This window comes from Oncorhynchus gorbuscha, unplaced genomic scaffold (genome assembly GCF_021184085.1).
Source record: "Oncorhynchus gorbuscha isolate QuinsamMale2020 ecotype Even-year unplaced genomic scaffold, OgorEven_v1.0 Un_scaffold_1122, whole genome shotgun sequence".
In the NCBI taxonomy this organism is placed as follows: Eukaryota; Metazoa; Chordata; class Actinopteri; order Salmoniformes; family Salmonidae; genus Oncorhynchus; species Oncorhynchus gorbuscha.
The window spans coordinates 145,001-161,768 of record NW_025745996.1 but is presented as its reverse complement, the minus strand read 5'-3'; the positions used below and the strand labels follow the sequence as shown (position 1 = coordinate 161,768).

The 16,768-nt window shown below is 45.1% G+C and overlaps 2 protein-coding genes across 2 annotated transcripts in view; both read right to left on the bottom strand.

Moving 5' to 3' along the window:
* LOC124021470 (vacuolar protein sorting-associated protein 13C-like) overlaps window positions 1-2,533 on the bottom strand; it is a 30,242-nt gene extending 27,709 nt beyond the window's left edge. Inside the window, exons 1-2 of the mRNA XM_046336666.1 lie at window positions 2,406-2,533; window positions 569-722 (exon numbers count right to left, since the gene is read on the bottom strand). Of these exons, the coding sequence (XP_046192622.1) occupies window positions 569-722; window positions 2,406-2,483 (232 nt within the window). The 5' untranslated portion in view covers window positions 2,484-2,533. The remainder of the gene's footprint in view (window positions 1-568; window positions 723-2,405) is intronic.
* Window positions 2,534-5,416: 2,883 nt separating this feature from the next.
* The window catches only part of LOC124021468 (vacuolar protein sorting-associated protein 13C-like), an 80,012-nt gene continuing 68,660 nt past the window's right edge, over window positions 5,417-16,768 (bottom strand). The window contains exons 20-24 of the mRNA XM_046336664.1: window positions 15,753-15,889; window positions 14,965-15,097; window positions 10,872-10,989; window positions 8,421-8,553; window positions 5,417-5,536 (exon numbers count right to left, since the gene is read on the bottom strand). Coding sequence (XP_046192620.1) covers window positions 5,417-5,536; window positions 8,421-8,553; window positions 10,872-10,989; window positions 14,965-15,097; window positions 15,753-15,889 — 641 coding nt within the window. The remainder of the gene's footprint in view (window positions 5,537-8,420; window positions 8,554-10,871; window positions 10,990-14,964; window positions 15,098-15,752; window positions 15,890-16,768) is intronic.

Here is a 16,768-nt window from a genome sequence, read left to right as displayed (position 1 = left end):
CCAGGCCTACTTTACAGAGGTGAGGGTGAGGTCATAGGTCATGGGTTAGTGTTAGTTAGTTAGGGTTACTGGTACCTTGTATCTCAATAGTCCAGGCCTACTTTACAGAGGTGAGGGTGAGGTCATAGGTCATGGGTTAGTGTTAGTTAGTTAGTTAGGGTTACTGGTACCTCGTATCTCAATAGTCCAGGCCTACTTTACAGAGGTAGGATGTGATGGTGAGGTCATAGGTCCGGGGTTAGGGTTAGTTAGTTAGGGTTACTGGTACCTCGTATCTCACAGTAGTCCAGGCCTACTTTACGGAGGTAGGAGGTGATGGTGAGGTCATAGGTCAGGGGTTAGGGTTAGTTAGTTAGGGTTACTGGTACCTCGTATCTCACAGTAGTCCAGGCCTACTTTACGGAGGTAGGAGGTGATGGTGAGGTCATAGGTCAGGGGTTAGGGTTAGTTAGTTAGGGTTACTGGTACCTCGTATCTCACAGTAGTCCAGGCCTACTTTACGGAGGTAGGAGGTGATGGTGAGGTCATAGGTCAGGGGTTAGGGTTAGTTAGTTAGGGTTACAGGTACCTCGTATCTCACAGTAGTCCAGGCCTACTTTACGGAGGTAGGAGGTGATGGTGAGGTCATAGGTTCTCATCTTGCCCTCTGCTCCCAGCTGAGACACACTGAGGGCTAACAGCGTGTTCTCCTGGTCAGCCTGACGCGTCAACTCCAACAGCACCTGGAGAATGTCAGCAAAAATACACCTGAATAACATGGTAACGCTTTAGACAGTGGTCCTGTGTAGCATAGCGCTATAGACAGTGGTCCTGTGTAGCATAGCGCTTTAGACAGTGGTCCTGTGTAGCATAGCGCTTTAGACAGTGGTCCTGTGTAGCATAGCGCTTTAGACAGTGGTCCTGTGTAGCATAGCGCTTTAGACAGACAGTGGTCCTGTGTAGCATAGCGCTTTAGACAGACAGTGGTCCTGTGTAGCATAGCGCTTTAGACAGACAGTGGTCCTGTGTAGCATAGCGCTTTAGACAGACAGTGGTCCTGTGTAGCATAGCGCTTTAGACAGACAGTGGTCCTGTGTAGCATAGCGCTTTAGACAGACAGTGGTCCTGTGTAGCATAGCGCTTTAGACAGACAGTGGTCCTGTGTAGCATAGCGCTTTAGACAGTGGTCCTGTGTAGCATAGCGCTTTAGACAGTGGTCCTGTGTAGCATAGCGCTTTAGCAGTGGTCCTGTGTTAGACAGTGGTCCTGTGTAGCATAGCGCTTTAGACAGTGGTCCTGTGTAGCATAGCGCTTTAGACAGTGGTCCTGTGTAGCATAGCGCTTTAGACAGTGGTCCTGTGTAGCATAGCGCTTTAGACAGTGGTCCTGTGTAGCATAGCGCTTTAGACAGTGGTCCTGTGTAGCATAGCGCTTTAGACAGTGGTCCTGTGTAGCATAGCGCTTTAGACAGTGGTCCTGTGTAGCATAGCGCTTTAGACAGTGGTCCTGTGTAGCATAGCGCTTTAGACAGTGGTCCTGTGTAGCATAGCGCTTTAGACAGTGGTCCTGTGTAGCATAGCGCTTTAGACAGTGGTCCTGTGTAGCATAGCGCTTTAGACAGTGGTCCTGTGTAGCATAGCGCTTTAGACAGTGGTCCTGTGTAGCATAGCGCTTTAGACAGTGGTCCTGTGTAGCATAGCGCTTTAGACAGTGGTCCTGTGTAGCATAGCGCTTTAGACAGTGGTCCTGTGTAGCATAGTGCTTTAGACAGTGGTCCTGTGTAGCATAGCGCTTTAGACAGTGGTCCTGTGTAGCATAGCGCTATAGACAGTGGTCCTGTGTAGCATAGCGCTTTAGACAGTGGTCCTGTGTAGCATAGCGCTTTAGACAGTGGTCCTGTGTAGCATAGCGCTTTAGACAGTGGTCCTGTGTAGCATAGCGCTTTAGACAGTGGTCCTGTGTAGCATAGTGCTTTAGACAGTGGTCCTGTGTAGCATAGCGCTTTAAACAGTGGTCCTGTGTAGCATAGCGCTTTAGACAGTGGTCCTGTGTAGCATAGCGCTTTAGACAGTGGTCCTGTGTAGCATAGCGCTTTAGACAGACAGTGGTCCTGTGTAGCATAGTGCTTTAGACAGACAGTGGTCCTGTGTAGCATAGTGCTTTAGACAGTGGTCCTGTGTAGCATAGCGCTTTCGACAGACAGTGGTCCTGTGTAGCATAGCGCTTTAGACAGACAGTGGTCCTGTGTAGCATAGCGCTTTAGACAGTGGTCCTGTGTAGCTCGGTTGGTAGAGCATAGCGCTTTAGCAACACCAGAGTTGTGCGTTCGACTCCCACTGGGGTCATCAATAGAAACATGTATTGCTTTGATTATGGGGTTATTTGAACATTAGAGAATTTATTTTATTTTTTTAAGCACTTCGTACCTCTTTGACTTCAAACTTGAAGTGTACGTCAGTCAGCTCCTCTATGACGGAGGGTTGCTGCTCCTCATCCACAGACATATGATATAACTCCCCATCTGAGTCTGAGGAAGAAGATAAATATATAGAGTAATATAGACTACATATAGACTACATAGAGATTACATACAGACTACATACAGACTACATGGAGATTACATACAGACTACATACAGATTACATATAGATTACATATAGACTACATATAGATTACATATAATATGACTCCCCATCTGAGTCTGAGGAGGAAGATAAATATATAGACTACATATAGACTACATATAGACTACATATAGATTACATAGAGATTACATTAGACTACATAGAGATTACATAGAGATTACATAGAGATTACATAGAGATTACATTAGACTACATAGAGACTACATAGAGACTACATATAGATTACATATAGACTACATATAGACTACATAGAGACTACATACAGACTACATACAGACTACATACAGACTACATACAGACTAAATACAGACTACATACAGACTAAATACAGACTACATATAGACTACATAGAGATTACATACAGATTACATATAGACTACATACAGACTAGATATAGATTACATACAGACTACATACAGACTACATAGAGATTACATATAGACTACATATAGACTACATATAGACTACATACAGACTACATACAGACTACATATATATTACATACAGACTACATAGAGACTACATACAGACTACATACAGACTACATATAGACTACATATAGACTACATATAGACTACATATAGACTACATACAGACTACATACAGACTACATACAGACTACATATATATTACATATATATTACATACAGACTACATACAGACTACATACAGACTACATACAGACTACATACATATAACATACAGACTACATACAGACTACATACAGACTACATATATATTACATACAGACTACATAGAGACTACATACAGACTACATACAGACTACATACAGACTACATACAGACTACATATAGACTACATATAGACTACATATAGACTACATATAGACTACATATAGACTACATACAGACTACATACAGACTACATACAGACTACATATATATTACATACAGACTACATATAGACTACATACAGACTACATACAGACTACATATATATTACATACAGACTACATAGAGACTACATACAGACTACATACAGACTACATACAGACTACATACAGACTACATATATATTACATACAGACTACATAGAGACTACATACAGACTACATACAGACTACATACATATAACATACAGACTACATACATATAACATACAGCCTACATATATATTACATACAGACTACATAGAGATTACATACAGACTACATATAGACTACATACATTTTGCATAGTGTAAAAAGATCACACATACACTGAGTGGACAAAACATTAGGAACACCTTCCTAATATTGTCTTGCTCCCCCTTCCTCCCTCAGAACAGCCTCAATTCGTCGGGTCATGGACTCTACAAGGTGTCAAAGCAATCTACAGGGATGCTGGTTCATGTTGACTCCAATGCTTCCCACAGTTGTGTCAAGTTTGCTGGATGTCCTTTGGGTTGTGGACCATTCTTGATACACACAGGGAAACTGTTGAGAGTGAAAAACCCAGCAGCATTGCAGTTCTTCACACTCAAACCGGTGCGCCTGGCACCTACTACCATACCCCGTTCAAAGACACGTAAATATTTTGTCTTGCCCATTCACCCTCTGAATGGCTCACATACACAATCCATGTCTCAATTGTCTCAAGGCTTAAAACTCCATCTTTAACCCGTCTCCTCCCCTTCATCTACACTGATAGAAGTGGATTTAACAGGTGACATCAATAAGGGATCATAGCTTTCACCTGGATTCACCTGGACTGGACAGTTTGTCATGAAAAGAGCAGGTGTTCCTAATGTTTCGTCCACTCAGTGTACATCACCTACAGACGTCTGGACATAAACAGAACATATCCCATAGTGAAAGAAATGTTTCCACTCATTCATGATTCATCCCATACAATAACAGATGGTCCTTCTATCTGCTGGTCTTTGTTCTTCAGTAACAGATGGTCCTTCTATCTGCTGGTCTTTGTTCTTCAGTAACAGATGGTCCTTCTATCTGCTGGTCTTTGTTCTTCAGTAACAGATGGTCCTTCTATCTGCTGGTCTTTGTTCTTCAGTAACAGATGGTCCTTCTATCTGCTGGTCTTTGTTCTTCAATAACAGATGGTCCTTCTATCTCCTGGTCTTTGTTCTTCAATAACAGATGGTCCTTCTATCTGCTGGTCTTTGTTCTTCAGTAACAGATGGTCCTTCTATCTGCTGGTCTTTGTTCTTCAGTAACAGATGGTCCTTCTATCTCCTGGTCTTTGTTCTTCAGTAACAGATGGTCCTTCTATCTGCTGGTCTTTGTTCTTCAGTAACAGATGGTCCATCAATCTCCTGGTCTTTGTTCTTCAGTTATAGTTGCCATGGAAATGCCCTTGTTTGTCTGATCTAGATCCGATGAAGGAGGTTGAGCCGCTGACTCTAAAATACAGTCTTCTGTTCCCTGAGGGGAGCTGTTGTATTCTGGCTTGCACTCGACATCGACTCACCGTCCCCAACAGACAACTCGAGTCGTGGCATCCATTTTAGACAAAGACCAGGGGACAGGAGGAGCATCCCATCTAGGATCAGATTACCTGTCGCCCAATTATAACCATTAAGAGTGGTCAGATAACAGCAGACCCTGGATCAGTTCCTGCAGAAACAGTTTAGTGAAGAACCTCCCCCCCCCACCTGTCTCTAATGCATCCAGCAGGACAGTGGGCTGTAAACCCAGGACGTCGGGCCTGGCCTCAGACAAACACAGCATCTAGTGAAGAACCCCCCCCCCCACCTGTCTCTAATGCATCCAGGACAGTAGACTGTAAACCCAGGACGTCGGGCCTGGCAAACCCAGGACGTCGGGCCTGGCCTCAGACAAACACAGCATCTAGTGAAGAACCCCCCCTCCCCACACCTATGTCTAATGCATCCAGCAGGACAGTAGACTGTAAACCCAGGACGTCGGGCCTGGCCTCAGACAAACACAGCATCTAGTGGAAACAAGACAGGAGGGGGAAGAAAACAGTTGATTGCCAATCCTATTACTATTAGACATGATGAACTGTACCAATATAATGGGTGTGTGTAGAGGTTACTCTACTGTACCAATATAATGGGTGTGTGTAGGTTACTCTACTGGTGAACTGGGGCATACCAACTGTACCAATATAATGGGTGTGTAGAGGTTACTCTACTGGTGAACTGGGGCATACCAACTTTACCAATATAATGGGTGTGTGTAGAGGTTACTCTACTGGTGAACTGGGGCATACCAACTGTACCAATATAATGGGTGTGTGTAGGATACTCTACTGGTGAACTGGGGCATACCAACTTTACCAATATAATGGGTGTGTGTAGAGGTTACTCTACTGGTGAACTGGGGCATACCAACTGTACCAATATAATGGGTGTGTGTAGAGGTTACTCTACTGGTGAACTGGGGCATACCAACTGTACCAATATAATGGGTGTGTGTAGAGGATACTCTACTGGTGAACTGGGGCATACCAACTGTACCAATATAATGGGTGTGTGTAGAGGTTACTCTACTGGTGAACTGGGTGGGTCATACCAACTGTACCAATATAATGGGTGTGTGTGTAGGCTACTCTACTGGTGAACTGGGGCATACCAACTGTACCAATATAATGGGTGTGTGTAGGATACTCTACTGGTGAACTGGGGCATACCAACTGTACCAATATAATGGGTGTGTGTAGGATACTCTACTGGTGAACTGGGGCATACCAACTGTACCAATATAATGGGTGTGTGTAGGATACTCTACCGGTGAACTGGGTCATACCAACTGTACCAATATAATGGGTGTGTGTAGGATACTCTACCGGTGAACTGGGGCATACCAACTGTACCAATATAATGGGTGTGTGTAGAGGTTACTCTACTGGTGAACTGGGTGGGTCATACCAACTTTACCAATATAATGGGTGTGTGTAGGATACTCTACCGGTGAACTGGGGCATACCAACTTTACCAATATAATGGGTGTGTGTAGGATACTCTACCGGTGAACTGGGGCATACCAACTTTACCAATATAATGGGTGTGTAGAGGTTACTCTACTGGTGAACTGGGTGGGTCATACCAACTGTACCAATATAATGGGTGTGTGTGTAGGCTACTCTACTGGTGAACTGGGGCATACCAACTGTACCAATATAATGGGTGTGTGTAGAGGTTACTCTACTGTACCAATATGATGGGTGTGTGTAGGTTACTCTACTGTACCAATATAATGGGTGTGTGTAGAGGTTACTCTACTGGTGAACTGGGTCATACCAACTGTACCAATATAATGGGTGTGTGTAGAGGTTACTCTACTGTACCAATATAATGGGTGTGTGTAGAGGTTACTCTACTGTACCAATATAATGGGTGTGTGTAGTAGAGGATACTCTACTGGTGAACTGGGTCATACCAACTTTACCAATATAATGGGTGTGTGTAGAGGATACTCTACTGTACCAATATAATGGGTGTGTGTAGAGGATACTCTACTGGTGAACTGGGTCATACCAACTTTACCAATATAATGGGTGTGTGTAGAGGTTACTCTACTGGTGGACTGGGGCATACCAACTGTACCAATATAATGGGTGTGTGTAGGTTACTCTACTGGTGAACTGGGGCATACCAACTGTACCAATATAATGGGTGTGTGTAGGTTACACTACTGGTGAACAGGGGCATACCAACTGTACCAATATAATGGGTGTGTGTAGGTTACTCTACTGGTGAACTGGGGCATACCAACTGCACCAATATAATGGGTGTGTGTAGGTTACTCTACTGGTGAACTGGGGCATACCAACTGTACCAATATAATGGGTGTGTGTAGAGGTTACTCTACTGTACCAATATAATGGGTGTGTGTAGAGGTTACTCTACTGTACCAATATAATGGGTGTGTGTAGGCTACTCTACTGTACCAATATAATGGGTGTGTGTAGGTTACTCTACTGGTGAACTGGGGCATACCAACTGTACCAATATAATGGGTGTGTGTAGAGGTTACTCTACTGGTGAACTGGGGCATACCAACTGTACCAATATAATGGGTGTGTGTGTGTAAGTTACTCTACTGTACCAATATAATGGGTGTGTGTGTAGGTTACTCTACTGGTGAACTGGGGCATACCAACTGTACCAATATAATGGGTGTGTGTAGAGGTTACTCTACTGGTGAACTGGGGCATACCAACTGTACCTTCTGGGTGGGGGTGGAATCACTCTGGGGCATACCAACTGTACCTTCTGGGTGGGGGTGGAAGGGGTGGAATAACTCTGGGGCATACCAACTGTACCTTCTGGGTGGGGGTGGAAGGGATGGAATCACTCTGGGGCATACCAACTGTACCTTCTGGGTGGGGATGGAATCACTCTAGGGCATACCAACTGTACCTTCTGGGTAGGGGTGGAAGGGGTGGAATCCCTCTGGGGCATACCAACTTTACCTTCTGGGTGGGAGTGGAAGGGGTGGAATAACTCAGGGGCATACCAACTGTACCTTCTGGGTGGGGGTGGAAGGGATGGAATCACTCTGGGGCATACCAACTGTACCTTCTGGGTGGGGATGGAATCACTCTAGGGCATACCAACTGTACCTTCTGGGTAGGGGTGGAAGGGGTGGAATCCCTCTGGGGCATACCAACTTTACCTTCTGGGTGGGGGTGGAAGGGGTGGAATCACTCTGGGGCATACCAACTGTACCTTCTGGGTGGGGGTGGAATCCCTCTGGGGCATACCAACTGTACCTTCTGGGTGGGGGTGGAAGGGGTGGAATCCCTCTGGGGCATACCAACTGTACCTTCTGGGTGGGGGTGGAATCCCTCTGGGGCATACCAACTGTACCTTCTGGGTAGGGGTGGAAGGGGTGGAATCCCTCTGGGGCAGGGGGATGCTGTTGACCAGGTCCAACACTCCCTGGATCTTCTGGTCTGAGATCTTCACATGGAGGAGAGGCAGTTCTCCAGACACCTTGAATCTGGAACACAGGAGATACCAGAGGTTTACTAATCTGGAACACAGTAGATACCAGAGGTTTACTAATCTGGAACACAGTAGATACCAGAGGTTTACTAATCTGGAACACAGTAGATAGAGGTTTACTAATCTGGAACACAGTAGATACCAGAGGTTTACCAATCTGGAACACAGTAGATACCAGAGGTTTACCAATCTGGAACACAGTAGATACCAGAGGTTTACTAATCTGGAACACAGGAGATACCAGAGGTTTACTAATCTGGAACACAGTAGATACCAGAGGTTTACTAATCTGGAACACAGTAGATACCAGAGGTTTACTAATCTGGAACACAGTAGATACCAGAGGTTTACTAATCTGGAACACAGTAGATACCAGAGGTTTACCAATCTGGAACACAGTAGATACCAGAGGTTTACCAATCTGGAACACAGTAGATACCAGAGGTTTACTAATCTGGAACACAGGAGATACCAGAGGTTTACTAATCTGGAACACAGTAGATACCAGAGGTTTACTAATCTGGAACACAGTAGATACCAGAGGTTTACTAATCTGGAACACAGTAGATACCAGAGGTTTACTAATCTGGAACACAGTAGATACCAGAGATTTACTAATCTGGAACACAGTAGATACCAGAGGTTTACTAATCTGGAACACAGTAGATACCAGAGGTTTACCAATCTGGAACACAGTAGATACCAGAGGTTTACCAATCTGGAACACAGTAGATACCAGAGGTTTACTAATCTGGAACACAGGAGATAGAGGTTTACTAATCTGGAACACAGGAGATAGAGGTTTACTAATCTGGAACACAGTAGATAGAGGTTTACTAATCTGGAACACAGTAGATAGAGGTTTACTAATCTGGAACACAGTAGATAGAGGTTTACTAATCTGGAACACAGGAGATAGAGGTTTACTAATCTGGAACACAGTAGATACCAGAGGTTTACTAATCTGGAACACAGTAGATAGAGGTTTACTAATCTGGAACACAGTAGATAGAGGTTTACTAATCTGGAACACAGTAGATAGAGGTTTACTAATCTGGAACACAGTAGATAGAGGTTTACTAATCTGGAACACAGTAGATACCAGAGGTTTACTAATCTGGAACACAGTAGATAGAGGTTTACTAATCTGGAACACAGTCGATAGAGGTTTACTAATCTGGAACACAGTAGATACCAGAGGTTTACTAATCTGGAACACAGTAGATACCAGAGGTTTACTAATCTGGAACACAGTAGATACCAGAGGTTTACTAATCTGGAACACAGTAGATACCAGAGGTTTACTAATCTGGAACACAGTAGATACCAGAGGTTTACTAATCTGGAACACAGTAGATACCAGAGGTTTACTAATCTGGAACACAGTAGATACCAGAGGTTTACTAATCTGGAACACAGTAGATACCAGAGGTTTACTAATCTGGTCTGGTATTACCTGGCTCAGCCCCCCCAGTCTGGTATTACCTGGCTCAGCCCCCCCAGTCTGGTATTACCTGGCTCAGCCCCCCCAGTCTGGTATGAACTGGCTCAGCCCCCCCAGTCTGGTATGAACTGGCTCAGCCCCCCCAGTCTGGTATGAACTGGCTCAGTCCCCCCCAGTCTGGTATGAACTGGCTCAGCCCCCCAGTCTGGTATGAACTGGCTCAGCCCCCAGTCTGGTGTTACCTGGCTCAGCCCCCAGTCTGGTGTTACCTGGCTCAGCCCCCAGTCTGGTATTACCTGTGGCTCAGCCCCCCAGTCTGGTATTACCTGGCTCAGCCCCCCAGTCTGGTATTACCTGGCTCAGCCCCCAGTCTGGTATTACCTGGCTCAGCCCCCAGTCTGGTATTACCTGGCTCAGCCCCCCAGTCTGGTATTACCTGGCTCAGCCCCCCAGTCTGGTTAACAGTCTGGTATTACCTGGCTCAGCCCCCCAGTCTGGTATTACCTGGCTCAGCCCCCCAGTCTGGTATTAACTGGCTCAGCCCCCCAGTCTGGTGTTACCTGGCTCAGCCCCCCCAGTCTGGTGTTACCTGGCTCAGCCCCCCCAGTCTGGTATTACCTGGCTCAGCCCCCCAGTCTGGTATTACCTGGCTCAGCCCCCCAGTCTGGTGTTACCTGGCTCAGCCCCCAGTCTGGTTAACAGTCTGGTGTTACCTGGCTCAGCCCCCCAGTCTGGTATTACCTGGCTCAGCCCCCCCAGTCTGGTATTACCTGGCTCAGCCCCCCCAGTCTGGTTAACAGTCTGGTGTTACCTGGCTCAGCCCCCCCAGTCTGGTATTACCTGGCTCAGCCCCCCCAGTCTGGTGTTACCTGGGCATCCTGGTGTCCTTCTCCACCATGCATTTGGCCAGCTGGAGGCTGAAGTCCATGGGCTGCAGGATGTGCTGTATAGAGGAACCACGTTGACGGGCCGTCTTCCACTCCTCACCTGTAGGGAACAGACCGGAACAGTGGGGGACAGAGCTCAGTGGGGACAGAGACCGGAACAGTGGGGGACAGACCGGAACAGTGGGGGACAGACCGGAACAGTGGGGACAGACCGGGACAGTAGGGGACAGAGACAGAAACAGTGAGGGACAGAAACAGTGAGGGACAGAGACAGAAACAGTGAGGGACAGAGCTCAGTGGACAAAGAGACAGAAACAGTGAGGGACAGAGCTCAGTGGACAAAGAGACAGAAACAGTGAGGGACAGAGCTCAGTGGACAAAGAGACAGAAACAGTGAGGGACAGAGCTCAGTGGACACAGAGACAGAAACAGTGAGGGACAGAGCTCAGTGGACACAGAGACAGAAACAGTGAGGGACAGAGCTCAGTGGACACAGAGACAGAAACAGTGAGGGACAGAGCTCAGTGGACACAGAGACAGAAACAGTCTGCTAAATGACTTAAATGTAAATGTAAATGGGACAGAGCTCAGTGGACACAGAGACAGAAACAGTGAGGGACAGAGCTCAGTGGACAGAGACAGAAACAGTGAGGGACAGAGACAGAAACAGTGAGGGACAGAGACAGAAACAGTGAGGGACAGAGCTCAGTGGGGACAGAGACAGAAACAGTGAGGGACAGAGCTCAGTGGGGACAGAGACAGAAACAGTGAGGGACAGAGCTCAGTGGGGACAGAGACAGAAACAGTGAGGGACAGAGCTCAGTGGGGACAGAGACAGAAACAGTGAGGGACAGAGCTCAGTGCGCATTGGTGCTCACAAGGCAGTAGACTGAGTGAATGTTTGTTCCATAATGACATTAACAGGAAAACACTGTTAGTGGGAAGACATCTGAGTGGTTTCATGAGACACAGATTTAAAACACTGTTTGAAATGCAGTAAGGGGAAGATGCAACAACTAGCATGTTGCTAATACTGAAGATCTATAGATGCAACAACTAGCATGTTGCTAATACTGAAGATCTATAGATGCAACAACTAGCATGTTGCTAATACAGAAGATCTATAGATGCAACAACTAGCATGTTGCTAATACAGAAGATCTATAGATGCAACAACTAGCATGTTGCTAAAACAGAAGATCTATAGATGCAACAACTAGCATGGGTTGCTAATACTGAAGATCTGGAGATGCAACAACTAGCATGTTGCTAATACACAAGATCTATAGATGCAACAACTAGCATATTGCTAATACAGAAGATCTATAGATGCAACAACTAGCATGTTGCTAATACAGAAGATCTATAGATGCAACAACTAGCATGTTGCTAATACACAAGATCTATAGATGCAACAACTAGCATGTTGCTAATACACAAGATCTATAGATGCAACAACTAGCATGTTGCTAATACAGAAGATCTATAGATGCAACAACTAGCATGTTGCTAATACAGAAGATCTATAGATGCAACAACTAGCATGGGTTGCTAATACAGAAGATCTATAGATGCAACAACTAGCATGTTGCTAATACAGAAGATCTATAGATGCAACAACTAGCATGTTGCTAATACAGAAGATCTATAGATGCAACAACTAGCATGTTGCTAATACAGAAGATCTATAGATGCAACAACTAGCATGTTGCTAATACAGAAGATCTATAGATGCAACAACTAGCACGGGTTGCTAATACTGAAGAGCTGGAGATGCAACAACTAGCATGTTGCTAATACACAAGATCTATAGATGCAACAACTAGCATGTTGCTAATACAGAAGATCTATAGATGCAACAACTAGCATGTTGCTAATACAGAAGATCTATAGATGCAACAACTAGCATGTTGCTAATAGAGAAGATCTATAGATGCAACAACTAGCATGTTGCTAATACAGAAGATCTATAGATGCAACAACTAGCATGTTGCTAATACAGAAAATCTATAGATGCAACAACTAGCACGGGTTGCTAATACTGAAGAGCTGGAGATGCAACAACTAGCATGTTGCTAATACACAAGATCTATAGATGCAACAACTAGCATGTTGCTAATACAGAAGATCTATAGATGCAACAACTAGCATGTTGCTAATACAGAAGATCTATAGATGCAACAACTAGCATGTTGCTAATAGAGAAGATCTATAGATGCAACAACTAGCATGTTGCTAATACAGAAGATCTATAGATGCAACAACTAGCACGGGTTGCTAATACAGAAGATCTATAGATGCAACAACTAGCACGGGTTGCTAATACTGAAGAGCTGGAGATGCAACAACTAGCATGTTGCTAATACACAAGATCTATAGATGCAACAACTAGCATGTTGCTAATACAGAAGATCTATAGATGCAACAACTAGCATGTTGCTAATACAGAAGATCTATAGATGCAACAACTAGCATGTTGCTAATAGAGAAGATCTATAGATGCAACAACTAGCATGTTGCTAATACAGAAGATCTATAGATGCAACAACTAGCATGTTGCTAATACAGAAGATCTATAGATGCAACAACTAGCTAATACAGAGGATCTATAGATGCAACAACTAGCATGCTGCTAATACAGAAGATCTATAGATGCAACAACTAGCATGTTGCTAATACAGAAGATCTATAGATGCAACAACTAGCATGTTGCTAATACAGAAGATCTATAGATGCAACAACTATCATGTTGCTAATACAGAAGATCTTGTGGGAAGCCTGCCTAGTGGGAAGCCTGCCTAGTGGGAAGCGCGCTTCAAATTACCAGTTCAGAAATATAAATGGTAGCTCTGTTTAAACCGTAGACATCAACACCGTTTTTAAACACGTAATTGCATTTAGAGTTGTGGCAAAGTGATTTGGCTTATGAAAGGCTGTTTAAGTCCAGCAGCACCGCTGTATGATCAGCTGTATGATCAGCTCTAGCAGCACCACTGTGTAATCAGCTGTATGATCAGCTGTATGATCAGCACCGCTGTATGATCAGCACCGCTGTATGATCAGCACCGCTGTATGATCAGCACCGCTGTATGATCAGCTGTAGCAGCACCGCTGTATGATCAGCTGTAACAGCACCGCTGTATGATCAGCTGTGTGATCAGCTGTATGATCAGCTGTATGATCAGCTGTAGCAGCACAGCTGTGTGATCAGCTGTAGCAGCACCGCTGTATGATCAGCTGTAGCAACACTGCTGTATGATCAGCTGTATGATCAGCTGTATGATCAGCTGTGTGATCAGCTGTAGCAGCACCGCTGTATGATCAGCTGTAGCAACACCACTGTATAATCAGCTGTATGATCAGCTGTATGATCAGCTGTATGATCAGCTGTATGATCAGCTGTATGGTCAGCTGTATGGTCAGCTGTATGGTCAGCTGTATGATCAGCTGTATGATCAGCTGTATGATCAGCTGTATGGTCAGCTGTATGGTCAGCACCACTGTATGATCAGCTGTATGATCAGCTGTATGGTCAGCTGTATGGTCAGCTGTATGGTCAGCTGTAGATTCTCTTCTCTCTCCACTCATGTTCCTCCCATCAATCAGCTGTATGATCAGCTGTATGATCAGCTGTATGATCAGCTGTATGATCAGCTGTATGGTCAGCTGTATGGTCAGCTGTATGGTCAGCTGTAGATTCTCTTCTCTCTCCACTCATGTTCCTCCCATCAATCAGCTGTATGATCAGCTGTATGATCAGCTGTATGATCAGCTGTATGATCAGCTGTATGATCAGCTGTATGATCAGCTCTAGATTCTCTTCTCTCTCCACTCATGTTCCTCCCATCAATCAGCTGTATTATTATTTCACAATGGGATTTTCTTTTCCCTTCTCGAGGAGACAATTTGATTTATCAGCTTTTCATTTCTGGTATCGGCTACTACCGTCTAACGGAAACCCTGGTGTATGTGTGTGTGTGTGTATGTGTGTGTATGTGTGTGTGTGTGTGTGTGTGTGTGTGTGTGTGTGTGTGTGTGTGTGTGTGTGTGTGTGTGTGTGTGTGTGTGTGTGTACCTGACTTGCTGTAAAGGACCTGGACACTACGTAGCTCCAGTGAGTACTTCTCGTAGGCACGGTCCATAATCTCCTCCAGGGAACTGAAACTGGGTGATAAAGACTGGGGGTTCCCCTGGTCCACACTCACCAGCTACACACACACACACACACACACACACACACACACACACACACACACACACACACACACACACACACACACACACACACACACACACACACACTTAAAATTATGACACAATAAAACAATAGGGTGTCTTTGCTGTCATTATTCTAGAACCTGTCTGTTCTCACCTGTAGACTACCCGTCTGTTCTCACCTGTAGACTACCAGTCTGTTCTCACCTGTAGACCTGTAGACTACCAGTCTGTTCTCACCTGTAGACTACCCGTCTGTTCTCACCTGTAGACTACCCGTCTGTTCTCACCCGTAGACTACCAGTCTGTTCTCACCTGTAGACCTGTAGACTACCCGTCTGTTCTCACCTGTAGACTACCCGTCTGTTCTCACCCGTAGACTACCCGTCTGTTCTCACCAGTAGACTACCCGTCTGTTCTCACCCGTAGACTACCCGTCTGTTCTCACCTGTAGACTACCCGTCTGTTCTCACCTGTAGACTACCCGTCTGTTCTCACCTGTAGACTACCCGTCTGTTCTCACCTGTAGACTACCCGTCTGTTCTCACCTGTAGACTACCCGTCTGTTCTCACCTGTAGACTACCCGTCTGTTCTCACCTGTAGACTACCCATCTGCTCTCACCTGTAGACTACCCGTCTGTTCTCACCTGTAGACTACCAAAGTCTATGATCATCAGGTCAGACTTGGCTTGGTAGAAGCCAGACTTAGGCACCAGCAGGTATGAAGGCTTTAGGTCAATCTTCAGGTCCAGAATCTTCCGGGTCTCAATGATGTGAGACAGACCTGCACAGAGGACAAAAGAATCCTCAATAGATGTTAGAATAATGTAGAACCAGGAAGAGACAAACATCTACCTGGCAGGGTGTGTTTGAGTTATGACGGTTGTAATAACATCTTATGTAGATGTTATAGAAGCTTTATGAACGCATAGGTAGTGTTTCCTGTTTCCTGTTCCCACCAGTGGCTGTTATAAAGTGTTTCCTGTACCCACCAGTGGCTGTTATATAGTGTTTCCTGTTTCCTGTACCCACCAGTGGCTGTCATATAGTGTTTCCTATTTCCTGTTCCCACCAGTGGCTGTTATATAGTGTTTCCTGTACCCACCAGTGGCTGTTATAAAGTGTTTCCTGTACCCACCAGTGGCTGTCATATAGTGTTTCCTGTTTCCTGTACCCACCAGTGGCTGTTATAAAGTGTTTCCTGTACCCACCAGTGGCTGTTATAAAGTGTTTCCTGTACCCACCAGTGGCTGTTATATAGTGTTTCCTGTACCCACCAGTGGCTGTTATAAAGTGTTTCCTGTACCCACCAGTGGCTGTTATAAAGTGTTTCCTGTACCCACCAGTGGCTGTTATATAGTGTTTCCTGTTCCCACCAGTGGCTGTTATAAAGTGTTTCCTGTTTCCTGTACCCACCAGTGGCTGTCATAAAGTGTTTCCTGTTTCCTGTTCCCACCAGTGGCTGTCATAAAGTGTTTCCTGTTTCCTGTTCCCACCAGTGGCTGTTATAAAGTGTTTCCTGTTTCCTGTTCCCACCAGTGGCTGTTATAAAGTGTTTCCTGTTTCCTGTACCCACCAGTGGCTGTTATAAAGTGTTTCCTGTTTCCTGTACCCACCAGTGGCTGTTATAAAGTGTTTCCTGTACCCACCAGTGGCTGTCATA